At 43.6% G+C, this 26,595-nt stretch overlaps 2 protein-coding genes across 2 annotated transcripts in view; one reads left to right on the top strand and one right to left on the bottom strand.

The window, feature by feature from the left end:
- Positions 1-26,595, top strand: part of lhpp (phospholysine phosphohistidine inorganic pyrophosphate phosphatase) — a 34,827-nt gene that overhangs the window by 4,704 nt on the left and 3,528 nt on the right. Inside the window, exon 7 of the mRNA XM_061757258.1 lies at positions 8,612-8,712. Within this exon, the coding sequence (XP_061613242.1) occupies positions 8,612-8,711 (100 nt within the window). The 3' untranslated portion in view covers position 8,712. The remainder of the gene's footprint in view (positions 1-8,611; positions 8,713-26,595) is intronic.
- Positions 15,185-26,214, bottom strand: fam53b (family with sequence similarity 53 member B). The gene is made up of 5 exons (XM_061757257.1): positions 26,056-26,214; positions 19,243-19,401; positions 18,826-18,880; positions 17,791-18,431; positions 15,185-15,897 (listed from the first exon to the last, which is right to left on the bottom strand). The coding sequence occupies exons 2-5, from the start codon at positions 19,327-19,329 to the stop codon at positions 15,631-15,633; spliced, it is 1,050 nt and encodes a 349-aa protein (XP_061613241.1). The 5' UTR covers positions 19,330-19,401; positions 26,056-26,214; the 3' UTR covers positions 15,185-15,630.

The raw sequence follows: 26,595 nt of genomic DNA, 5'->3' as shown, positions 1-26,595 counted from the left end.
CGCAGACACACCCATTGTATTTAGAATAATTAACACGCACGCTCCTCTCGCCAGTTACTCATGATCACCCTGACCTTGTACTAGAGAAATAACAGAATGACTGGAAATAATCCACAGTCATGCTTCAAATGGCTAAGTGTGAGTACGCCTATAAACTCTTGACTTCCTTTCCATACTGTGGGCATTCCGACACATTTCATAAGACAAAAGTGATGGGATTATCTCGACGGGCCTGCAGAATTTGTTCTGGAAGGAAAATGTTCATGTGTGTTTCTTAAATTGACTTGATTGTGTCTGACAAAGCTGTAGGGGGGGGTAAAGGGTACGACCACATGTCTTAAAATGGAGGCCCTAATCAGTTTCACATGTACTGGACATGGTAGGCTGCACCTTTTTTTTTTTCTCCACATGACCATTAGAGTTGTTATTCCTGCGGTTTATAATAACTAGTTTGACTGTGAACACCAATAAGGCCTGTTGAAACGGCGCCTGTTTCTTTGACAAATGTCTCTTTCTTTAACATACAACACATTTATGAAATGAAAGGGGATGGAAATGTAGTAGATCTGAACAGTGCCAAGAATTACAACCATCCAAAGGGGTCATTAAACACAACGCCTCAAATACATTCATATGATCATTAGCCTGGTGCTTTATGAATGGCGGTGGGTGTGACATGATGCCATTTCTAATGAATTGGTAAGTGAGCCCAGATCTCCCATAAGGCTTATAACCACCTGAGCACATTATTAGGTACACCTACACAAACAAGTGGGGGGAAAACTGCGAGTTAGCAGAAACCTGTCGTGGATTCCCGGAGGAGTCTGGCAGATGAGAGCGCACAACAAACATTTTCACACAGCAGCTCGCATGGCCGCCGCCTTCAAAATGGTTTACAGTGTAAATCATATTGCCTGATGGCCCACGCTTGACTGCACATGCGAGCTGAAGCCAGTGTTTCCGAGCAGGTCCGCTGGGATGCTGTCTCTCTGGGAACTACTCAAGAGGAAGTGAGAGTTTTGGTTGTTAACCATCACAAATCCCTTTTATACTGCCTGCAAAAAAAGATTTTACAATGTTCTCAATAAATGGCACTGGCACAGAATAGGGGTTAAAAGTCCAATCGCCAACTTCGCAACTTTGGAGGTCGAATGAGAAAGCCTAGTTACTATCTTCAATCTGTTTTAGTGTCGCTAGCAGGTTTAGCAAGCTCAGCTAAGCCAGTTAGGCTAACATGGTAGCAATGTGCTCCTGGTTGTGACGTTCTTATAGTCCGATTGCTATTTTTTTTTATTTTTTTTTTATTGCCTTTAAATTGTTGTAACAATAAATCACAAGCTAGCCAGCTTTACAGGTACACTGATTGCTCTTTACATTCTACTCCGTTTGTCGTTGGGCATTGTGTTCCATTAGTGTTAGTTTGAAGTCTACGCAGTGTTTTGTTAGTCCTGTTTGTCTGTCATTAAGACAAGTTGGCTAAGTTTATATGGACGTCTTATGTTGACTCTTCACTTTGACCTCGATCAAGCTCCTAAACTGCAACCACGTTTTCGCTTTTGCCGCATATGACGCAAGCTGCGTTATCAGCCATCTGGATTTTACGGCCTTTAAAAAAAAGGAACATGTTGGGCTTCTGTTTGCGTTGGTGGATTTCCCCGTAACAGATACCACCTGAAAAGTACTTCCTTTACATGTTATCAATCGCTCTGAATGGTAGTAAGCATCAGTCATGAAAACGATGTATTTATGTTCCATATGTGTTGCATAATGATTGTGTTTGCTGCAATGTCATACAGTGATCCTAATGAATTTATAGACTAATCCATGTTGTTCCACTCCATTCCCTTGGATTGGAATTGGCAGCTATGAGCGTAACGTAAACGCAATCAATTTCGGGACTGATTGCCTGGTCCAGCTGGCGGACCCAACAACACTGCTTTGTTCTCCCCGTCGCCAACCTTTCTCTCTGCTGTTAACATTTGCACCCTATGCTTTAAGTAGAATATTCCCCTGAAATTACCGGTTTTAAACATTTCTCTGCCCTCTGGCTGTGGGCTTTCCTGCTTCCGATTACTGCCCAGATTCCAACCGGAGCGTATCGGCCAGTCTATTGTCTGTCGGAATGCTCCAGATATTGAAAATACGTCGGCTTATCATGACTGTGAACTAAATGTGGCTTTACTTGGCGATCACGGTGATTTTTTTTTTTTTTATATTGCCGAACGCAGTGAAACAGCATCTATGAATGTTTCCGATAAAGGAGCGAAAGCCCACAGATGGCTCCCTGAAACCCAGCCTCTTAAATACAAGAGCAGCCCCTTAGCTGCTTCAATGGGGGGATCCATTCCCCACTTTGCAATTACCATTAGACAGGCCACTGTGTGGGGGAACTTGGGCCTCTGCCCGGGTTGCTTTTGGTGCATTTTTCTCTTCAAATTGTGTGTGATTCAGGAGTCCCGTAGCTGCAACAAAACCCTCAAATGTGGTAAAATAATAGATGCAAGGCGGAAGGCTGCGGAAATCATCAGCAACTGAGGGTGTTTATCACTGTTCTGCATCATTGGCTGATAGAACGGCTGTAAAAGTATTTTGTCCAATCATCTGAATATTGATTAATGACTTAAATTTTGTACCTACAGTGTGCATTAGTGTAACTTGAGGTTAGCTCTCCACCCATAGGACCACTTGTTACATATTGATCTGTCAATTTGCGATTGTACTTCCTCAAACTAGTGGTTTTCATACTTTTTCTCCCTATGTCACGTGAAGTGTTGGAAGGGTAACTGTGTATCACAAAGCAAACCAAAGCCGTGGACTTAAAACTGGGCCATGGGGGACGCCAGGTTCAACAAGTGCAGGAGCAGAATGATCTCCATAAAACCTGGCAGTAGTGTTTGGATAGGTATGAGGTGGTGCTAATGCCCACTGAAAAAGGGATGTAGATTAAGTATTAGGTGGGAAACTTTATTAAAAAAGAGAGAGAGCCCTGGCTTCAGTGAAGGCGGGTTGCATTTTTAACATTTTTACCACAACCCGTCTTTTGGCGCGTTTGCAGTGCTTTTTCGCCCGTTCATATTGCTTGTTTTTATGAAGGACTATCTGGATGTAGGAATTAATGAAATCTGTTTAAACCCCGAGGATAGTTTTGAAAAATACCTCCCTAAATTGAAGCTCTAACTACCCAAGAGATAGAAAGTGAAGCTTTGTTATCATTAAGATCTGTTTGTTCAGCTCGTGATGTGTTTGTATTGGAAAAGCAGATAAAACTTTCCTAATGGTTTTGACGGTTCGGTTTGGGGATCCTCGTTCCCGTGTCGCTCTCAGGTGGCTTTTGACAAGTTACAGGATAGAAAAGTGTTTCTGAAGCAAGAAATCTTGTGTCCTTAACTGGAAAGAGCCGTTGAACAACCACAGCTGCTTAATGTTACATCTCAACGTTTTTACTCGAGTCGATGCTGGCTGAAAACTCACTGGAGTGTGTGAAGGTCGCAGTTTAAGCATCTGTCACGCTCTGTTGCCATAACGCTCCGCTTTCCTCGGTTCAGTCTGCAGCTGCATCGTGTCGTGAGTGTAGGGAAGGACGGTAAAAGTGGAAAGCCAGTTCTGTCTTTCTTTACCTCGTCCTGAGGATTCTGAGGGACCAGATCCAGGAGTTGGGATTTATGACTGCTAAGCAGCAGTCGTCTCCAGTCCCCGGTTGGGTTAGGTAGATAACAGTGGGAGGAAAAAGTATGTGAACCCTTAATAAATTGGTTAGGAAATGTAATCTGAGCTTCATCTAAATCACTAGATTGCCAAACAGAGACTGCTTGACTAATACCACACATGTACAACAAATTAACATGTAAACCTTCACAGGCTAACAAACCTCTAGGCTATGGATTCTTCAAGAGATAATCAGTCAGGTGGGAGCCAACCTGGAATCCATTCAATGAGAGAAGGTCGGAGGTGTGGCTTAAAGCTGCTCTGGCCGCTATAAAACACACACCAGGTTAAAATTGTCTCCTGTCAAGAAGCATTGCCTGATGTGTACCAAGCCTAGCTCGAAAGAGCTCTCAGAAGCAGGATGTCAAATGGGGGGGAAAGGGGGCTATTCTCCCAGGGTCCTGATCGTTTGGGGGTCCCCTGACAGACAGGGGGAAAAAATGATGACAGTTGTTTATTCTTGTGATTTAGATGATCAGACTTTAGTTTATGTCCAGTTTATGGTGAAATTTAAGAAATTCCAAAGAGGTCTCATACTTTTTTTCTCCCAAAGTACTTTACTGATTGCGGGGGAAATTCTTGAGATTTTTTGCAACTGAATTTTACGCAAAAACGAATGCCATGAAACTGACGGCCATTGATTTGGTAAAAATCCAAATTCTACATTTCCCTTGATTAGACTGGCTTGAATTTGGGTCTCTGGGTTCGGTAGATAGTTTATTGCTTCAGAAGAAAATTCTGGAGGCTGTGGTGGGATGAACTGGAAGCGAGTACTAGAAATGCCACAAGAGAAGGGGACAAAGTAAGCTACTACAGTAATCTACTGATTTGAATGGAAGAACACAGTCAATGGTGGCAAAACACCTAGGAAATGGTTTTCATTGCTGGAGAAATACAAATGTAGAAAACAGGCCTTATAAAACGTACCCACAAGGCTTGGCTGAGCATAGAGGTTATCACGAGCCAGTGGTGTCTTTAAGGGCATGATTCATTTCCTTGAGGGTAAGCGGTGGTTTTCTCACCAACCGTGCCCTCATCGGTGTGCCATGAAAACATTCACTCGTGTTTTTCCACCCCACGTTGGCAGGCTTTGACTGTTTTTATTTTCACGTCACTGCCGCGTAGCTCGTAAGCGGGTTTCCCCTTGGCAAAGCCACGTGAAGGCCGGCATTATTTACACTTGTTGTATTCACACGGCAATAAGGCCATGTGGCCATGAAAAAGCGTTGAAGGATGTAAAGCGTTGGGTTGCGTGTGCAGTGCGTGCACAAGTCTGATCGATCTCTGTCGGCGTCCACGAGCTTGAACGTTTGAATACAGCTTCCAAACTACACCGCCCTTGCGCCTTGTAACGTGAACATTTAAAATCTGTTTGCATGTCACCGTGTGGTGTTTTTTATCGACACTGGGTTGACGCCTAAAGATAAACGCGAGCTTTTGCATGTTACTTGAGCTTCCTCCAAATGATGCAGTAGTACTTTGAATATTATTTGTTTGTTTATTTGATATGGAGATTAAAAAAAAAAAAAAAAATCATTGGACCAACCAGACCAAAATAAGGTCACATGGGGTTTGGCACACGCTTGACTTGGGTTCCATGCCGGCCCTCGTGTGGGTTTTATCTGCTTTTTTTTGCTGCATGCTCAGAAAAAGGCCTGATGAGCAAAAGGTTAAGGTCGATTGTGTTAAACCCTACCGTGACGATTCACAGAATACTCACTAAGGAATTGAGCTGTTTTCTCCATTGCTGACATACAGTTGACTGTCACATTTGAGGCTCACAGTTGACACGTCTCCTCCCAACACAAACTGGAACATAATATGACAGCGCCGCTATGGTGTGATTTCACGCAGCCCTCGCCGTGTGACTCATTTGTATTTGCTTCCACTTCTTGTCACTCATGTCTAATGGAGGCGAATGGCACATAAGACACACAGACATAGCTTTTAGAACTGAGATCATGATGCCATGAAATTGCTCGTCATTCAGTTTTAAGTACAGGGTGTCTCCTATAGCTGAAGTCTCACGAGACTTGTGGACGTCTCGCGTGATGATGCTTTGACGTTGCGTTTGACTTTGATTGGGTCGGGTTTGACTTCAGAGGTTTAACTGCAGTTCTGCCAGGAGAGATCCAGCGCCCGCTTTCTCTCGATTACGTGTAATTCCAAGATTCCTTTGAAGTTAAAAGGCGCGGTACCTGCTTAAGCGTATCACATGACGATGACAAAATCCACCGTAATGTCTGAGTGAAACTGAGACTGAACTAGCAGAGTAGGACTAGGTCGAGTCGTCCACTACCCCTCTGTCGCTCTTGCCGATCATTTACGGACTTGAGGGATCACGAGTCATTCAGAGTCACCGGCGGGCGGCCTTTTGTCGAACGACCTCGCGACCGTGTAAAAGTTACCGAGGTGTCACCCGGACACGAGGCCTATCGCCTATCTCACCGTGTCACGTGTGTCCCGCCATCCCTTCCGTATTGCGTGGACCTGAAGGACGCATTACCTCATCGGGTAACACAAGCTGCTTTGTCTGAATTTTGCATGCCGGCATTGAGCCGCTCTCTACTTCATTATTCATGGGGCAAAAAAGTAACCAAAAAAAAAAAAGGTCTAGTGACAATAAAAGGCTTTATGATCAGTTTTGATGTTCTTTTGTTTGACTTTTATGATTTTATTTGTAAGAAAAGCAAACATGTGGAGAACATGTGGGATTGTTGTCACATGTAGGACGCAGCCAGTACTTGCCAGAAATGCAGCTAGCTCATTTAATGTTGCTTTTTTGTTTTGTTTTTCGTGCTGTTCGGCTGTTAGGTCAAGCAAAAAGAAAGATGTTTATCCCTTTTATACCGGAACAGTTTTACTGTGTTGACAGACAAAAAAACAACAACAACAGAATACGGGAGTTGATCACATATTGCACACAGAAAATACGCAATACAAAAGATACACGAAAGCTTTCAATGTAACACGTGTAGGTATAAAAGTAACAGTTGTTGTTATAAATTCTTTAAACCCACTTAATGAAGAATGCTGACGACTGTTGTCACATGAAGGAAACGTACACAAAAGTCAACAAGTCTTTATATCAGAATCATCTTTATTTGCCAAGTATGTCCAAAAAACACACAAGGAATTTGTCCCCAGTAGTTGGAGCCGCTCTAGTACGACAACAGACAGTCAATTGACAGAGAACACTTTTGAGACATTGTCCCATAGAGCCTAGCCAGCACTAGCCACAAATCCCTGCATGGCCTTTTATGTTGCTATAGGCCTCGTTGCAGCCTCCCTGGCAGGTTTTCTACAACTCGCAGAAACCTGGCATTTAAACATACCTTTTCTACCAACTGTATGTGTTTGCATGTTTGTGCAGTCATTCCGTTATTGAGGCCGCGCTGGGAGACACAACATCGGCACCATTGGCAGCTCAGCTCACGTAACCCAAACGCCTGGCGGCTGGCTGACAGACGTGCACAAACACATGGCAGCGCTTCTCTCTGCTATTGACTATTCAGCTGCTTCTCTTTGCAAAGCCCCGCGCCCGGCCTCCTTTCTGGCGGCATACAAATATTTGCCACGGTGCCTCGGCGAGCTCTCGGAGCACAGTATTAATGGCAGTATGTGTGCCACACACTCGGCGCATGGGGTGGACGCTGGGGCGAGGGATTGGGGGGGGGGGGGGGCAAAGCCTGGAGCCCATCTGGAGCTCCGACCTGTGGCTCGTTCCAAGATGGAGGATGAGGAGGATGAATCTATTGGCCCCCTCGTCATAAATGAGTCTGGGGGCAGTCATGCAGATGAATGGAGGCGTCGCTGGTATTTTCAAGAAAAAATAGCCGGGGGGGCTTGAGGGGGGTCTTCTGCACGCAGGATAGGGATCGCATTTCACCCTACCAGCTGATTACGCCACCGTATCTTCCATCCATCGCTTGGCACTGAGCCCAGACATGGTCGCCGCCATTGCCTCTTGTCCTTCCTCTATTTTAGGGGAAACACAAACATGTAGGGTTCGATTGCTCTTTCTAACTGTAGCGGTTGTCGTTGCGTGTAGGATGCTGACAGAAAAAAACTGGAATTTTACAGGGGTGTGTGTATAAAAACATTGAGTCGTATATTGTATTCACATGTAGGAACATAGCCAGTCCTTGCCAGAAAGCTCCTTTAATGTTGCTCTTAGCCTTTTTATACCCGCTGTGTGAAGAATACTGGAGATTGGTGTCACGTGTAGGACACCAACACAAACAAACGGGCATTTTGCAAGTTTGTTGGTGTGGAAATGTTAATGCTCAAATTTTTATACCAACAAAACTGACAAATGTAAGACACAGCCAGTACTCCCCAGAAGTCTGTGGAGCTCCTTTGGTAAAGCCTCTTATACCCACTGTGTGAAGAATCCTGGAGATTGTTGTCAAGTGTAGGACAGTGCCACAAAAAAATAAATTTTTAACCAGTGTGTAGGTGTGAAAATATTGTAGTATTGGGAAAATCTTGAAACCCACAAAATGATAGATATGGGGAATTGTTGTCACGTATAGGACACACACACAGGTGCGCTCACTTGAAACCGGGCATTTTAACAGAGGTGTGTGAGTTTAAGACACACACACACTCACACACCTCCTATTTTAACCGGGGTTTGAGTTTAAACGTATCATAAATCTTGGCTTTTAATAGCTTTTATCATCCTGTGATTACTTGTGACTCGCCTGCAGGCAATTTGCATCTGAGTAAGACTGATAAGAAGCCCAAAACATGCACTCACCCGCAGGCACCTACACAGTCGACTTGACAGCGGCGCATATTTTGTTGACGTGAGCTCTTATGATCTCCTGGGAACAATTTAGCACCGGAATCTTTTTGGTAGACGCCCTATCATCAACTTTTCTCGTTTTTGTGTCGTCCTCAGGCCCAGCGACCAGAGTCACCCGACCGTGACGGCTGACGGGACGGCCGACCACCTGGCCCAGGCCGTGGACATGATCCTCAGCCGCAGGAGGAAACCTTAAGGTGATGTGGGCTTGATCCATCCAAGTAGTGGAATGGTCACAGACGTGACCCCTAGAATTGGAATCAGAAATTTGGCCATAGTCTACAACCGTGTGAAAATGTTCGTACTTATTGGGCTTGATTGAGCCAACTGTTTACAATATACAAGAATCAAATCAGAATCAGAAAGTAGGTCCTATTTCAGTACGGTGTGTCAGACATAATTAGGCTCAATCAGGCTAACTAGTTGTTGAATCTGCTGACGTAACCCCGTCACTTTTGTAGGCTGTAGTCTCGTACATACTGTGTCTCAGTATTTCTGTACACGATTGTCATTGACTGGATGCCGAATGACTCGAGTTACGCCGGAGTCAGTTTTCCTATAGTGGAGTTTATTGTCACGCCGGCAGCGTCAAAGAACGCTCGCCTCATCGCTACGATGACCTTAAAAGATCTAGTCTGTTTTAGCGTGGCGCTAACGAATAGAGGATTTTCAAAGACAAATGGGGTTTGGCATCAAGAGACCTGGAACGGGAACTAACTCAATGTACTGTGCATATGGACAAAAGTACTGGGACATAAGAGCCTGCACTCTTCGGGGGTCCGCTTCATCTCCTTTCTATTTCATTCTAACGTTGTTTGACGGGCTTGAGGTCAGCGCTCTCGAGTTCGTTCACACCAAACTCATTATGCTCAAATGAACAAAAAAGGGCACTTGTTCCCACCAAGTTGGAAGAGTTGTCCAAACTGTATTAGCAAAAATATTGGATTTGGAGTCTCGGTCCAACCCCTGATCGATTCGCGAAGAGGTTTGTCCCAATACTTTTGCCCATCTATTGGATTTTGGATTGTTATAATCAATAAAATCCTCTGATATGTGACAATCATCGCTCTGTGAGACTTGTGAATAGTTTTTGGTTGGAATCTTTTTTTTTAAAAGGTGTCATGGCCAAGTTTCTTCTGGAGGCCCAATCGCCAAATTGTTACATCATTAACCACTCGTTAGCATTCACTCTAGCGTCCCGTGCTGAGGTTAGCCACAACGAGAACTAGTGAGAAATTGGTCTCGGGCATGCCAGCCGGAATAAAACAAAAACGATTGTTCGATGGCTGCTGCCCTGGAGGTTCCAGTATACCCAAATGGATCCAGCGCCGAGAACAAAAGCCCATTGCCAAGTGATTAATTGAGGTGCTCGCGGTTCACTTCACCATGAACTGACACAAGCTTGACTGTTATTGGACAATTAAAGGTAATGAAACGCTATGACGGATAGGAGTGCCACTCCTCTTTTTGATTGGGGAATAAACCTGAGCGACGGCCGACTGCAAAATGCTAGCAGCTGCTGTGGCTTTACAAACACCTCAGACATTGTTTGACTACGCTTGGACCGATATTTTATAGCCTTTTGGCTTCACACTCTGCTATTAAATCAAGATTGGACTTTTCTCCTATGTATTTGTTTTTTCCCGCACCCCCATATGTTCTCCACCTCTTACTGGCAGGTTCATTATCAGCAAGCATGCAATAACATGTGCATGTTATGTTCATTGAAGACTTCAAATCAAGGGTACTCAAATACAAATCTTAGAGGGCCATAAATGTTTTCATTGAGTCAAAGGTCCATTTAACGAAGGAAAGAATAACTATTACAGATAATGAACCTAAGCAAAGGATGAATAAAAATGATAATGAAATAGTATGCTTACAAATGAAATCTATAAATGGTAGCATTTATTGTCATTCTTCAATATATGTGGAACTATCAGAGGGCCGAAGTTACTTTTTCCAAGAGGACACTGTCCCGAAAAAATACACCATAAAGTGTAAAGACAAAACATTCATAGCGCTTTTATTGTATGAAGCGGTTATAGATGAAAGAGGTCTGGAGTCTCCCTTCTCCAGTTGATCATAGATCATGGATGATTTTATTGTGGCAGCACGATTGTTGACTCGTTAGCAGTTCTGACTGCCACTCCGACAGTTGAGAGGTTACTCTGGCTTCCAGTAATGGCCACTGGACTGATTGATGGATGATTATTTTTGGTGGTTTGGTTAGCAGCTAATTGGCATTTCTCCTTATACGGCCGTTCCAATCCATCCTCAAAAAGCGGTTTTGGAACTCTAGCAGCATTCCCAACTGATTTGTGTCAAGCTCCAGACAACTCATTGTCCTGTGCAGTCATCCTTTCCTTCCACAAGCTCATTATTAAGCTGATGATCTCATTTTCAACGCTAAGCTGACTGACACCTTGAGGAGACGGGGAGGGGGGGACGACACAGTCTGGAGTGTGTCTGTCAGACCATCTCCGTCCCAAAACTGAGCTGCGTTATCTTTGTTCTTGCATGGGGGGGGGGACCCCCTTTAGATTTTGCAGGTGTAGCTAATGTTATGTTAGAGAAGCCATAAATCTCCGAAAGAAGCACCTTTAGGCTGCAGTGTGTGTCAAGTATTTTGAGATGTGTGCGCTCCCTCCTTTGACCGGGAACCGGTGTGTCAGCTAAACTCCGCACACCTGCACCTTCCGACTCAGAGTGCTCTCGTTTTGACACAAAACGTTCATTTGAATTTCAGTGCAACTGAGAATGAGTGGGCAGTACATCTGGCTCACAGTTGAGGTCCTGGGTTCAAATCCCTTGTGTGGGTTTTCTCCAGGTGTCTTCGGCTTACTCTCACACATTCCAAAAGCATCCTTCTTATGACAATTGAAGACTCAAGATTGGTGGTCACCAACGTGGATCCCACGACTAGCCCGCAGGCCTCTTCTAACATTAGCTTACTCGTGATGGGATATTGTGATTTGGAAGGAAATTTGCAGAAATTATCATATGAAAATGTCAACGCTGGCAGAGATTTTTCATGTCTTCTAATTATTGAGAGACATCATTAACATTATCAGTGTCTTCATATAAATGAATATCATGAATGATTAATAATAACTATGCTTTACACGATCAGGATTTTTGGGACCGATCAGCGAGTTTAAAACAAACGATCACAAGATGGATGAATGTGTCTATTTAAATGACCTGTTCATTTACTGTATATACTTGTGTACTTAATTGCTAAAAATGTTTTTATTTAAAATAAGTAATGTATCTTTGTTCCTCTATTTATGCCAGTGAGGCATAGTGACAGACGGAACAAATGAATGGTCTTCTATTAGATGGCAGGAAGTAAATACAGTCATTAATGGTATATCATAAAGGTTGGAAATCACTGCTCTAGTCAGATCGTGTATTCTAATCAGTCAGGTCAAACCAAAATTACATGACAGAAATAATGAGTGCTAACCTACTGGAATGAAATGACTTTATTTTTAATTAAATGACTTCACTCACACCGAAACTTTTGAGCATGATTGGACAGAACGGCGTCCAACCTTTCGTGCTAGCACTAGCTTGCTAGGCTACATAACATTTTATTGCCTGCTTGTGAGCCGTATCGTATTAAAAGTACGGGAACATACCTCAAGCAAGCCTTAAACCAACGTCCTCTCCTGTCCTGAACACCAGTGACCACCAACACAGGTTTTTCCCCATTTTGTCCTTATAATACATTTGAGCCGGCGCGCTCCACTCTTGTTGTTGTCGCCACGGTAACGAGTGCATCCGGTCGCATTTGAGTTGGCAAGATAAAGCCCAATGATCGTAAAAAACAGGATGCGGTGGTATCGGAATACAAGATTTTATTGCAGTAGTCTGACATAGTGCAATTGTGAAAGAGCAAATTTGTCTTGTAGTCTGATCCGGGCATTACGTCTTGTCTGTCCCACACCGCCGACTTTTTATTTATTTATTTATTTAAAATAACTTCATTGGCCGTCAGATATTTACAGTACTAATCAAAAGACACTCGACAAGGCTAAAAAATAAACTGTGTACGCGGCGACACGGAGTAAATTTCTTTTGCGGATCGGATCGGCAAATTATGACATTAAAGCCGATCAGCATAAAATGCTAAATATCGGCCGATACCGAGCGGCCCGATAAAATCGGTGTAAATTCTAATAATAACATATTATTAAAGGTAATTTGAGCCAATTTGTTATTTCGGAATTGTGTATCAACCTGGTAGCCCTTCGTATTAATCAGTATCCACGAAGTAGGTCTCAGTTTCAAGAAAGTTGGTGACCCCTGTTCTAGATTGTCCGTGCAAATTTCGATTGGTTGTTTGTCGATATGTGCCCTGCGATTGGCTGACGACTAGTCCAGTCTGTGCCCCACCTCTCACCCGAATGTCACCCGTGACATGCTCCATCCACCTGCGACCCTAATGAGGTTTAAGCATTGTAGAAAATGGACAGCTGCACGAGAACGAGTGTCAGAACATACCCAGAACACTATGTACTTTATGCATCAGCGGACCCTCGAGGGTATGGGCTGGGGGTTGGTAATTTGCCCGCTAAAGCGTCTTGAGTCTGACCCAGTGATGTCATACTTGGAGCGTAATCCCGCGGGGCCAAAGGTGGGCTTGTGTCACGGTGCCGTGTAAACACGATGTCCTGGTCTGCCTGCACTTTTTGAAGACTTGCAGCTGAACTCAATTTTAGCGTCCGAAGGGGTCCGCTTCTTGTTTGCTAAAACCAAACAATCCCCCTTTGCGGATCCTTAAGTCAAATTTGAAGGAGCTTTGAACCCATCTTGGTAGAGGATCAAGGTTACTATTCCAAACCCCTGTTTCTACCAGGACGTGCAATCAAATCCAATTATAGATGTTTTAAGGACCTCATCTGATTTTTTTTTTTTTTTTTTTGGACAAACATTTTTTGGAGAGCGCTGGAAGGCAAACTTGGTGTTGCTTTGTCAACAGACGTATGTATGGACCAGCTGAGCCATTAAGTTTGATGGTTCATTTTATAATATTCAATTGTTGAACATTTATGGTGTGGACTTTGAAATTAGATTTTTGTGCAAGGAATTAATTTTAAGGCCATATTGCCCTAACCGCAGCTAATAACTTCCTTAAAGTTTGTGGTGTGCTTCTACGGGAAAGTGAGTGACTTGTCGGTTTGACTCAACAAGAAACCACGGTCCGAGTCATTGTGAGTTTATCGCCAACTGTCATTTGAGAAAACCTAGCGTGACCTCAAACACTCTATCGTTTTGTTCTTAAGGGGTGGTTGTGCAGCCCCTCCTCCTTTTTTTTTTTTTTTTACTGCTATCTCAGATTAAAACATGGTCTCCTTTCACTTGCTGCGACACTACCGATTAAACAGCCAGCCAGGGCTGCACAGGATGTTTTAGGCTGCTGCACAAGGTTTAGCTTCTGGAAAAAGAACTTAATCCATCTTCAAGTGTTAGGGCATGGTAATGTTTTGTAATAGTCGTACCTTGACTTACAAGTGCACCAACTTGCGAGCTTTTTTGCATTTTGAGCCATTGCTTGGTCTATTATTATTTTTTTGCTTCATGTTGCAAACTAAATTTCAGTAAGATGCGAGCTTCAGATATGCCGCCACTCGAGTGAAGTGAAATAAAATGGAGAAATTAAGGTACCGTAATCCCCTCGAATGTGGGAAAGGAATGTTTATTGAAAAAGACAAACACGCATACAAAATGAAAACACTCACAAGCGGCTACCACTGGCCAGAACTCACATCCAGATGCTCACAAACACTGGCCATGTTCCTGACATCACTCACAAGGCCACACCCCTTTTACAGTCACAGGCGCACAGTTGTTTTTGGGACTTTGGGCTTGTCCCAACGTACAGTAATTATTCTTTTGAAAATTATCTCTTTATTTTTGGATTACGTTTTTAGACAAATTGCTATTTTTATTAAACGCAACAAAACATTTGGGGGTGATTTTATTATTTTTTTTTGGTTGGCTGGAATGGATTAATGAATTTGCAATTCATGTCAATGGAGAATATTGATTTATGAGTAAATTGAGCTTTGACATGGAACAAATTAAACTCATAAGTCACAGTGCCATTATCTGGCTGAGTTTAAGTCCTAGATGTTCCTCATTCAGACCTTCCACTTTGATCAGAATTTGAAGTCTGAAATGAATCACAAGTGAACAGTTTTGTTGTTGTTGAGGGGGGTTGCATGGTGGGTCGGGATGGGGTTAGCAAGCAGCCCTGACACATGGCCCACATTCACAAGCGCCTCCCACGTCACTGGGCTTCTCGCAAGAAAAAGACCCTATTGTTTCCCCGCATGCAGCCAAGGGTGTGGGACTGGGGGGTGGGTAGGTCTCTGGGGTGAACCGCGGCTAAGCACCGTCACTTCAGCTGCTGCAATGACCCCCCCCCCAGAAAAAAAAAACAAAAGAAGCAACCGGACATCATCCTTGTTCAGGCGACTTGACAAACACAGGTTCATCAAGTGCGCTTTGGCTTGTCTTTAATTGGGTCAGTCTGCATTGTCGCATTAAATACAAAAAGTTTACTTTTTAAAACTTCAGTTGGTGTCCTGCAGAGAGCCTGTCTCGGCCCTCTTAGGTTTGTAATTTTAACTAGCTTAAAAAAAGAAAACATACAAGAGGCACATTTAAAACTATTTTTATTCGTATAGAAATACTAACTTTTTACATCACGTTGTCGTTACAAATTGTAAAATATTAATGCTATTAGCATCATAAAATATCTTGCGTTGATCTTGGAGAAAAGCCAGGTTTTCTTGTCATGGTTTGCGTCATTAAAAGCTTTTTTCTAAGTAGCACCCGTGTTTCCATCTCAGTCTGTCGGGTCGTCCAACTTCCCCCGACAGAGAATTTGTATAAGCCTGCTGCAAATTCTCTCTGAATTTAGTACACTGAAGGTTTACGGAAAAAAAAAACGTTAAAAGACTTGTTAGTATTTCATCTCGAGATTTGACTCTTCCTGATTGCCTTGCCTCCTGAGACACACATGGGGGGGAGGGGGCGCCTTAAGACTACTCCCTCCAATAATGAGTGCATAACTTGTTTTGTCCGTAAGACTCAAGTCTGTCTCAATTCCTCTCGATCTGCTCAATGTCCAACTCTCCTCCGAGCAGATAGGCATCCTTTCCAGCGCTACAAAAGCCCGTCCACATGGGCGCCTTATCTTTGTGGTACGTGGAGATCTGGTCTGCCTCCTGGATGGTGAGGCCAGGCGGGTCGTGCTTGGTCACAGGTGTAACGTCGTCGTAAGTGTTGGTATTGGAAGAAGAGTCCTCGCTGTGTCCGGACTGGCCTGTGATTCCTGCGCAGCTGAGGCTGTGGAAGTTCTGAAGGTTCTGCAGAGATTGATGGAAAACAGAAGCCTCCTTATTAATTGATTTCAGAGAAAGTGACATCAGACCCCCCAAAAAAAGACATGACATTCTGGACCAACTGGTCATATCTGTTACTTTTCCACATCCCTATAACCTAAAACAAACCAAAGTCAAGCCTTATTGGGAAGTTCTAGCCTACATTCCCTGGTCACTTCACCTTTGCATCCTTACACCCTCCCTTACATTCCGATGCGAGGTGGTCACGTCTTGGCATTACTTCAATTCTAAGAACCCACAAAGGTAAAAACCCAATCCAGTGTCGCCAGTTTACGACACAGTTCTTAAGTTGGAATGTGCCCTAGTCTATCACTAACCTATGCTAATGCAGTTACTAAAGGTATAGTATGGTACATGACTTCTTACATATTCTTACGCCGCTACCCAAAGTAGTTCATTGCAAGTTGTTCATATCATATATGTCAGGAGCTTTGGAAACCGAAGACCCCTGCATGTTACAATTTAAGAAAACTGATGGAGCTTTTTTAATTACGACGGATTCCAAGTCGTTTGTTGCTTATTTACGATACTGTATTAGCAAAATACCTATTCGGTTGGATCTGGTAGGGAACTGCCCCAAATATGGCATAACGCAAGAACTTTTTCAATATCTCTAGCTAAGTGAACTAGTGTTCCGCATATATAACGACTGAATTCTACTCCTATATTTGCGTCGTAACACAGATTTGGAAGTCGGACGACGCCATAGTCTCTAATCTACACTGACACAGTAGTGAATTCATAATTACAGTAAATATTTATTTGAAAAATACTTCTTGGCCATAAGTACGATGGTATCTGAGCATACCTTCCTACACTGCTGCCCAAGCTGGTTCCTTTTTGCACCATTTGCAATCTCAAAATGTCATGTTGGGATACCCTGTACATTAAAGCAAATAATTGACCAAATGTTTGTAGTGGGCTTCTACGGGAAATTGTGCACCTTCGTAGATTTGAATCACACTACGTGTGGCGCATACAAAAAAAAAGGAACTACAAAAATACTTGAACGATTGCGTAAAAGCGTGGCACTTTTCAACTGCGCTTTGCACAATGAAGGCATACATACAGGAGACCCTTGAAAGGAGGTCGGGCAGAACCGACGCCAGGATCCTAGACAGCTGCGCGCTCAGAGCGGGAAGCTTCGCCCGCACTGGGATGATCCCATCTTTACGCTTTAATGCGGAGAAGACGAAACAGCTGCCTAGCGCCTGAGCACTATGGAGAAAAGAGCCCGGTCAAAGTGGCTTACGTCGTCACCGAACAGGCGTGCTGGAGATGGAGTGTGAGGCCCCAACCCCACAAGGAAGACCCTCCACCATCCGCCCCGGTGAAACGACTACCAGAGTCTCATCATCTGCCCTGACCTTGACCGGCTGTCTATGGAAGCTGATCGATATCTCGCGAGGCCTAGCCAGCCCTAGCCCGTGGCAGCAATGCACCCACTGAAGCTGCAATTACCCCAATCAATATCTCTTTACAACCACCGGATCCATGGCCTCTTCCCCAGCTGCTTTACTCCCCGACACTGGCGAGTAAATGACACACTGCCACTGAGTCCACTACCTCAAGTCACTCACCCAATTCAACTGTGAATCATCCGAATGTGTCATGTTTCCAGTGAGTTCGCTAACTCGAGTCAGTCATCCAATTACACTGAATCGGGTTATTACTGAAAGTTATACGGTACAATATTGATTCTTATTGAAAAAAACGTTACAAACAGTTTTTGGGGGGGATGGATTAGTACCATTTCCATTCATTTCAATAGGAAAAGTGGATTTGAGAAGTGTTGGTCACGGAACGAATTAAACTCCTAAGTCAAGGTACCACTGTACCTGCCTTGTAAACACCAACCTGAGTCATCTTTGCCAGATCCAGCGAGGGCCTTTGCGTGTCATCCGGCCTCCTACGCTTGACCCCGATCTTCTTGTCGTTGAGGACGCAGGGCTGCGAGCGGCTACGGGCCAGACCCCCCGGACCGCCTCGGTGCTCCAGCTCAGGGGTGGAGTCGCGCGAGCTGACCAGCGAAGGCCCGTCGGGCTCTGAGATCTGTTCGTGAGAGAGGAAGAGGGGCTGGGCCAGGGCAGCGGGAAGGCTGAAGCTGATGCTGCGCTGAATGGCATGGAAGCCCGTCTGAGCGATGCCGCCTCGGGGGACGCTCCCGCCACTGTGGCACCTCCTCTTCTCCACGGCCGTCCACACTCTGGAGCCCTGGGGTCGCCAGCTGGACCGGTGCAGTTCGTCTGAGCAGGAGAGAGACCGGCACTGACGCTTGCTGGGCGGCGCCACCACCAGCGAGGATGCGGCGGCCTCTGTCAGGCTGAGGTCCTGCAGGAGGCTGCTGATGGTGCTGGACGTGGAGCCCACATCCCAACCCCAGTGGGCGGTGCTCCGGTGCACCTCGGGCAGCACGTCCCAAAGACTCTCCAGGCTCGTGCCGACCGGGCTCTGAGGCGAGGCGCAGCCGTGTGCCGCCTCGCACCATTGCCTTGTATCTGCAACACATTCACCGCACACACACTTTGTTTTCCATAATGGATTCTCTAATCCTACCTCGACACCAGATTCTTTCACTGAAGCATCTGAGTCTTTGATAATTCCGGTGAGTCCGCTAACTCGAGTCAGTAAAGTCATCAGAGTCTGTGGTGGTTTTCTTCGGTCAACTAACTTGACCACTGACCCGATTCATCTGAGAATGCGTCGTTTCCGGTGAATCATCAGTGAACCAAATCATCATAGTATGTGGTAGTCTAAAGTCTTCAGCAAAAATGGGGTCCAAATAGTCCAGGATGAATGTGCATCCCTTTTGTACGTCCTTAACCGTCACTACCATTGTCTTCCCTCAGCCCATGAGTGCATTTAATGCATGTATGTAGTCTTCTTCCTTACCCGTTAGTTCACGAGAGAAGAGAGTGGTCCCCTGGCTCATGGTCTGCGCCTGGAACTATGGAAATAACACCAGAATAAGCATGCAGGCGTCTTGACTTCATTTCACGTAGCCCAGAGGGCAAAGCCGAATTCTTCTCCTTCTCCACCTACGCCGATTTACAAAATGAGTCAGAGTTGTGGAACTTGAACAGCTCTATTGTGACTGTGAGTGGAGTAAATAGAAAGCGGGTGACAGAAACACCCCAGTGATAGCTGGCAGGGGATGATGATGAATATGATGCAATTCAATGTAACGGCGACAAAAGCGTGCCCTGTTCATCATTTCCATTGTGAAATATGGCCTAACCAGTTTCTGGAGTAACTCAAAATTCCAGCTGTAATTAAAGTTGACAAACTAGACAACAAGCGCTCACTCACCGGGCCCAAATGTGTGCTTTTCGACGTTACATTGTCGCCGCCCTTCTCCGGTCTCTTCTTGCAAATGATCACCATGGCAAAACACATCCCGGTCCGTTCCGGTGAGGGTCAGTCAAATGGACCATGGCGAATGTTCACTCCTCGGACCGCCGATCCTGCCTGACGGAGACACGCACGAAGTTGATTGTTTTTGTCGAGCATTTATCCATGTACTGGAGCTTATCCCGGCCGGATGCGCTAACCACTCGGGCTTTTGTCTTGCACAATAGCAAAAAATCCTGCTCTGAAAACTGGAGTACATTAAGGTCACATCGCTAATGCCATCTGTTACAGTGTTTGCCCGGCGATGATGCGTATCGATCAATTTCCCCGAGAACATACTTCCTAATCAATCAATCAATGGAGGGTGGGCCGAGGCCCACTTGCGCCCCTCCGAGCCCTTAAGCTCGAGGGAGACATTTTAGACAATTCTAGGCTTCAAGAGTTTTGGGGAGCCCTTTTGGATGAACTCATTGAACACCACCAAGGTTACGTTGTCTGAGTCTTGGCGACGTCGACTACGGCCTTAACATAAATTCGCAGATTTCCGAGAAACAAAGTTAAAAAAAATTAGTTTCTTTTTCATTGTGCCATGTAACCAAAACAGTCTATAACTGAGAGTGAAAATACATTTTGTACTTTTTTTACTTAAAGGAACTTAACACTTTTTGTAACTCTGCTAGCAAATGTTAGCACAATGCAAGTAAAATTATGGGAACACAGATTTGCTAGCATAAAAGCCTGAAGCCACGCTTGCTCGCTCTTGGTTTAAAGAAAACTTTGTCATTGTGCCAATTTATCAAAACAGGAATTGTCTATAATTTACAGAAAAAAGATCTTACTTTTGTAATTTAGTAAATGTGAGACCGTAGTCGTACTTCTATCAGTACTTCTATTTTACTTTTGATACAATTATATGCATTTGTACTGAACAACAGCGTGAGTACTTTTGCCACCACTACTTTCTTCCAGAGGCTCTAGTCACTGTGACACCAAAAACATGGAACCCGACACTTGTTTTGTTCTCGTACGTCTAAACGGACGATTCACAGCCGTGCAAGCGAGTCGGGAGAGAAAGTTATTCACAAAGTCAAAGTTGTGTAATTGAATCCTCGGAGTGTGGGGCAGCCGGGAATAGCCGACCTTGCGGTTATCAAAACAACCTTATCGGTTGTGAAGGATGAGAGTACCCCGTCGCCATGTAGCTTCAGCGACTCCGGATGGTTGACATCACAAATTCGTGTTGTGTAGCGTAATGTGCGTGTGTATCACAAGAGCCTGTGTTTACAGTCATATAATTTACATTCCTGGCCTTTATCACGTGAGGCTAACGAGTTTGTGTGGTGTGTCGCAGGAGGAGGACACAGATGATGTTTAGCAGCTTCAGGATGTGGCATCAATCTTACTGGCCTATTCATTAGTTACAACCAATGAGAGAGTTGAATCAAAAGTCCATTAACAAAGCTCTAATGAAATGGCCACTTAATATCTAAAACAATAGAATATAATACAGAAAGAAAAATGATGTGGTGAATCACATTTTTCTGGATAAAATACATTTTTAACACGTCAATTAAAAATGAAATATTACAAATATGGATTATTATTATTATATATACACACACACACACTGTAATACATTTCTGGAATGGAAATGTAAAATAAATGATCTGTGCTGGGCCAGAACGTGCACAACTAAAATGTTTTGGGTCTCAAACATTTTGTGTGTGGTTCTTTTAAGGGGGGGTGCGAGGGCGCATGGTCCGATAGTTCCCCAATTAGAGCGGCTTTTCCATACGTTGGCGAGACTGTAATCCCCCAGCCAGCAAACATTACATAAGGATTTGGGTCTTGACTAACAATTAGCGCTAATGCTAATCCATGCTATAACAAAGAGACAGCTGGTCATCAAAAAAATACAAACGAAACCCTCGAAGCTCGAATCCATCTTGTAATATTACTAATGGTAATGCCACACCGTGAATGACGCATAGCTTTTTAGCGTCTTACAAGAGCCTCAACATTAGGTACACCACCTACGCACACTGCCAGAGAGGTCTTTATTTAACAATGTGGTTGCGTTGTGTTCATTTACAATATTTTGTAAATGTATATTGTGTAAATGTCAATAAAATTTCAGTCACCAAGGAATCGGGTACAATTTTAGATTTCAAACTTAAAATGATAGATAACCTCCATCCATCCATCCATTTTCTGAGCCGCTTCTCCTCACTAGGGTCGCGGGCGTGCTGGAGCCTATCCCAGCTGTCATCGGGCAGGAGGCGGGGTACACCCTGAACTGGTTGCCAGCCAATCGCAGTGATAGATAACCTATCCGAGCTTAGAATTTTCCCCAAAACATTGGTCAATGTCAACAAAACAGAAGGGTGCCAAAAATGGTCACGGTATGGATGGATACTTATTTTCATGTCAATAAACATTTTCATAATCATAAACGATTGACTACCGCTACCTTGAATTGTAGCTATGACAAAAACTTTGTGTAAATGGACAGATTGGGAACCAAACCTCGACGATAAAATGTTTGGTTGGTTTGTCTTGGAGGAATTTAGCGAAACGTAATGGCTGGCCTGCAAGGTAACATTAGCACTACAGCACGCTATCCATTTCAGCGTCAAAAGAGCACGTGTGTGCCATTAATCAGAGCAACAGAAATGTCAATTGATCAGCCAGTCCCTCGTCAATGATCATGTTGAGTACTTTTTAATCAACCTACTTGTTGAAATGTATATTACAGCCGGCGTTCAGTCTCCCTTTCGAGCAATTTACCTCACGTTACATCTTTTCAACTGAGGCTACGCACCTTCACGCCTTAGCCTGTTTGCTCGATGTCTCGACCTTGGTCAAATGAGATGGAAGTGGTTATTTACTAATGGTGCCATTTCAGCTAATGCCACCTGTATGCATTTATAAATATTTCTGGGAGGGGGGCATCATACACGAATATTTGCTAAAGCCTACCGTGAATAAGCAAGGGTTCACTGTAGCTTCTTCTTTTCCTTTCGGCTTGTCCCCTTAAAACGTTTTTAAAAAGTTCCGCTAAAAATGCTGGTGAAAGGAATGCTGGGTAACTTGAGTGGAGAGCGACTAAAAAATGTTTTCTTAGTATGCAAGTGAGTGAAGCTTGTGGCCTACTTCTTTTGGCTTGCCATGTTTGGACTCTGTCTTGTGTCATAATGTGGAGGGTGTGTTGTGACAAGCTACAAACACCGCCTAATTGACGGTTGGAACCAGTTTGTGTAACGTCGCGTGGCTAATCGCTGTGGTAATTCACTCAAAGTCCAAACGTTTTCTTTGTTGTTGTTTAAATTAAAGGCCAGGTGCTAGCGTGACAGTCCAAAAGGAAACATACTAAAGTTGGGTAAGTTCACCTACGTCCATTTATGAATGAAACGGGCATGGCGAAGGCGGAGGGGGGGCGTTCTAGCGTGGGCCGGTGCGGCCGAGGTCTCTTCTAGCTTGCAGCTGCCTGCCCGCTTACCATAAACACAAAGGCTCAGCATGGCCGCCGAGCAGAGGCGCCCTCCCAAGGGGGCCCGCTGGTAAATTATCCCCTACATAATTGCCGCCACTGTATACATTAGCGCAGCAGCCACGTCCAAAATGGAGTCCATTAAGGGCAAACAATTGAAAACACAAACATCCTCCTAGCACGACAATACTGGACCCTGTCACAACCGCACTCGCCTCTTTCGCACGGAGATCCTGCAGAATCACTAATTCAGAGCAGATCCAAACTGTATCTTCCTCAGACTTTTACACATAACCCACCAAAAGGAAGACATCACATCATTAGATTGTTTTTACCTAACCTTAATTGAGCCAAGGTACTTAATTGTTTTACATTACAACAATATGATACAACTAAAGATGGGAATTGAAAACTGGTTCTTTTTGGGAACCAGTTCCAGTAATTCAATTCCTAGAAATCGTTTGTTTGCTTGCTCAACGATTCTGCTTATCGTTTCCCCTTTTGTCGCAAGGCACAAAGTGTATTTTTGTTCGGAACGCTTGCAACGTCGCAACCCCAAAATCACAGTCTGTCGAAATGCTGAGTCTGGTTGAACCTTCAACCCGAGTACAATGCTCCAAGGATTTTGAGAATTGGTTGATTAGTTCTGGAGAAATTGTTTTTTTTTTTGTGTGTGTGTGGGCGGGGGGATTCCTTTTTGGGTAACGTTTTTGTGCGCTAACATGCATAAGAGGCGCGACTGTTGTTACGCTGATCCAGTGAGTTTTTCCGTGACAAGAGTGACTTAAGACTGCCTAAACCTCAGAAGCTACTCCAACTTATGAACAATGAATGTAACTGCATCCGCACTACTACTTTGCGGTAGCATGTTAGCATCACATGAAAATACTTGTTTACAGCACTGCTAGAGGAGCATGGATGTAATCTACATTGTACATTACAATACAAAAAACAATAGTGTACATTTCTTGAAAACTGGTTGTACTGCCATATTTTGAATGGTATTTTTTCCAGTGGATGTTTTATTGTATTAATATTTTATTTATTGCATTATCTATATAAAATGTTTTATAAATAAAAGAAAAGCTGGCTTTGATGGGAAAATGGCTTTTTACACACAGATGACTTCCCGCCTCAAATACGACCTTGGAACTCTCGAGTCGCCTTCGGTGCCCCGTTCCGTATCGCTACCTTTCACACAGGTGTTGTCCTGTCACTGCTCTTACGTCTCTGATACTAGCCCCTTCTTTATTGTTTAGAAAAGTTTGTAGCACTGAAGGGAAGTCACACTAAATGCCTCTTCCATTCATTTTTTAGGGAAATAGTTTTTAGTGTTTTGTGCATTTCCCCCCCCCCCCCCCTCCACAGATAATTACAAAGTCAGTCTACGACTTGACTAAAACAGTACATGCAGAACCACACCATGTACACTTGTTTCGCAAGTACACCATGTGCAGGATCATACCGTGAGACCACGGGAACCGTTCCGATGCCCTTCGTGAAGGTTTTTGGAGTAGAACTCTCCGGTTTGTTCCCGGGCGACCAGAACAAACAGCCCCCCCCCGCCCCCCTTTAACGGCCGAGATTCCCCTCGTGAAAGGAGAATGAGTTTGGCAAAGAAAATTGGTGTGACGAGAGCCCACAGAATGTTACACGCAGGCTACAGAGCAAATACGAGGTTTGCGGCAATCCGCTCGGAAATGGATCTACTGTACTGTAAAAAAAGTGTGGAGTGGGAGTGTAATATTTTCCACATGTATTGTCACATCGTGGAGTTCAAGGGGTGCGTTTGTGAGCCCCACCGTGACTGAATGACTGACGGCAGTTTCTGCTGGACTCATAAGACAAGAACATTCCAGTGTAGTGGCCCTCACATCAACACCCAAATTGCAAGAAAAAAAAACATTTAAAGTAGTCGCACATCAGGGAGACACCTTTTAGAAAGAAAATATCTCTAAACTTTTGACTGAAATATTTGAAAACCCTGGATTACATTAATTTATCATATAAGCCATAGTAAACTATGTAGAACTAATGAGTGTATCTGGATTTATACAACAGTAATAAACACTACTAACCATTTCCAAATAAAATTCAAATGTAGTACAACAGTAAAAGTACTAACTGTATTTCTCAGAAAATGAGGAGCTACTTCTCAGCTCTTCTCCACTTTTTGAAGTAACATTGAAGCAGAAATGAATTTATATTAGTTAGCCATGCTAGTTAGCTAGTTATCTGCCTCGGTAGCGAGTCTACAGTATTTATTTCACTAATCGTAGACGTGCAAACTGTTGTAGCTAGTTGCAAACTTTCATTTCGAGACGTTACATTAATACTGTATGTTAACGTAACATTGAATAATTTGTCGAGTAATGACATATCAGCGACAAATCACAGGGTAGGTTTGTACTTGCATACTTAAAAAAAAAAATAAAACAATGAGCAAAATTTGACATTTTACCCCCACAAAAAAATGGTCTGTGCCCCATTTTGCGTCCTCAACAACTTTACCTTATCAAACAAGCTGTAATAAATCTTTTGACATTTTACCCCCACAAAAAAATTTTTGTGACCCATTTTGTGTCCTTTGCAAATTTATCTTATCAAACAAGCTGTAATAACATATGTCAAATGAAAGGGTAGGGTTGGACTTACTATGGGGGAAAAAAAACAAAAAACATTTTAATAGCCCATTTTAGCAAACACCTCAAAATTGTTTGTGCTGCATTTTGTGTCCTAACCAACTTTTTCTCAAACAACTCGTGACATGATATTCATGACAAATGACAGGGTAGACTTGGACTTACATATACTGAAAAACAAACACTTGACATATACTTAAAAACAAACAATATTTGACCAAAACATTTTAAATTTTACGCCCTCCAAAAACTAGTTTGTGCCCCATTTTGTATCCCGACCTAACAAGCCATCATGACATATTCCTGACAAATGACAAGGCAGCTTTGGGACAGAGATACACTTTTCGGCACCATTTTAGTACATTTTGCCTATACGAAAAAAACCCCCCAAAAAACCACGTTTGTGAATTTATGCTAACTATTAAAAGAAATACACACCCCAGACAAAAGAATCATGCCAATAATCGAGTAAAAAGTTTTTAGACTCAACTCAAGTTGTTGACTAATAATCACTACCTATGTTGATTGGAAGAAAACAAGTTAACGAGCTAACAAGTGAAGTTGGCAAACAGTTCCTATTTACGACTATTTTGACTTAAATGCAACAAGCAAAGCGTGAGTCGGGTGTCTTAGCATTACCTATTAGCTGCTTTTCAGTGTAGCCGGACCATGTTGACTTTGCGTTGTGCTTTTTAAAAAGCAAAACAAAAATACAAGTAGGCGAGAAACAAGCTGCCAGGAAGCACGTCGAGATGTAAAGTGCAACATTTAGCCAAAGCCGCCGCGCTTGTGGCCAACGGGCAGTGGACGAGCCCATTCACCGCCAGCCCGGAGGGGGGGTCGCCGACACTTTCCCACCGCTAAACTCGACAAAGTGAACGGCCAGACGTGAATTATGCGACAATTCATGATTTATTACATTGGTTAACACTCAATTTGGTGTTAGAGTAGATTTGAAACGTATTTTAAAATAGACTGTACCTTGACAGTAATGGAGCGATCCGGCCGTGCTGTAATGAAAAGTAAACACACACAAGCACAAGAAAGTACTTCCACAACATAAAACATTCAAATCTGATAGCTTTACCATACCAGTGTGACCCAGAGGGGATAACTGTGACATGTATGTTTCTAAAACTCCAAAAATAAGAATCTGTTAAAAAAAAAAAATAATCATTT

The sequence above is a fragment of the Phyllopteryx taeniolatus genome, chromosome 19 (genome assembly GCF_024500385.1).
Source record: "Phyllopteryx taeniolatus isolate TA_2022b chromosome 19, UOR_Ptae_1.2, whole genome shotgun sequence".
NCBI classification, from domain to species: domain Eukaryota; kingdom Metazoa; phylum Chordata; class Actinopteri; order Syngnathiformes; family Syngnathidae; genus Phyllopteryx; species Phyllopteryx taeniolatus.
The sequence above is the reverse complement of the archived record's forward strand: the minus strand, read 5'-3'. Positions and strand labels throughout refer to the sequence as shown.

Bases quoted from the DNA above. Each gene is read 5' to 3' on its own strand.
- fam53b (XM_061757257.1), bottom strand. From the start codon at position 19,329: ATGTGTTTTGCCATGGTGATCATTTGCAAGAAGAGACCGGAGAAGGGC. The intron at 18,881-19,242 runs GTGAGTGAGCGC...TTATTTCCATAG, and splicing joins AAAGCACACATTTGGGCCCG to TTCCAGGCGCAGACCATGAG. The intron at 15,898-17,790 runs GTTGGTGTTTAC...CAATCTCTGCAG, and splicing joins ATCTGGCAAAGATGACTCAG to AACCTTCAGAACTTCCACAG.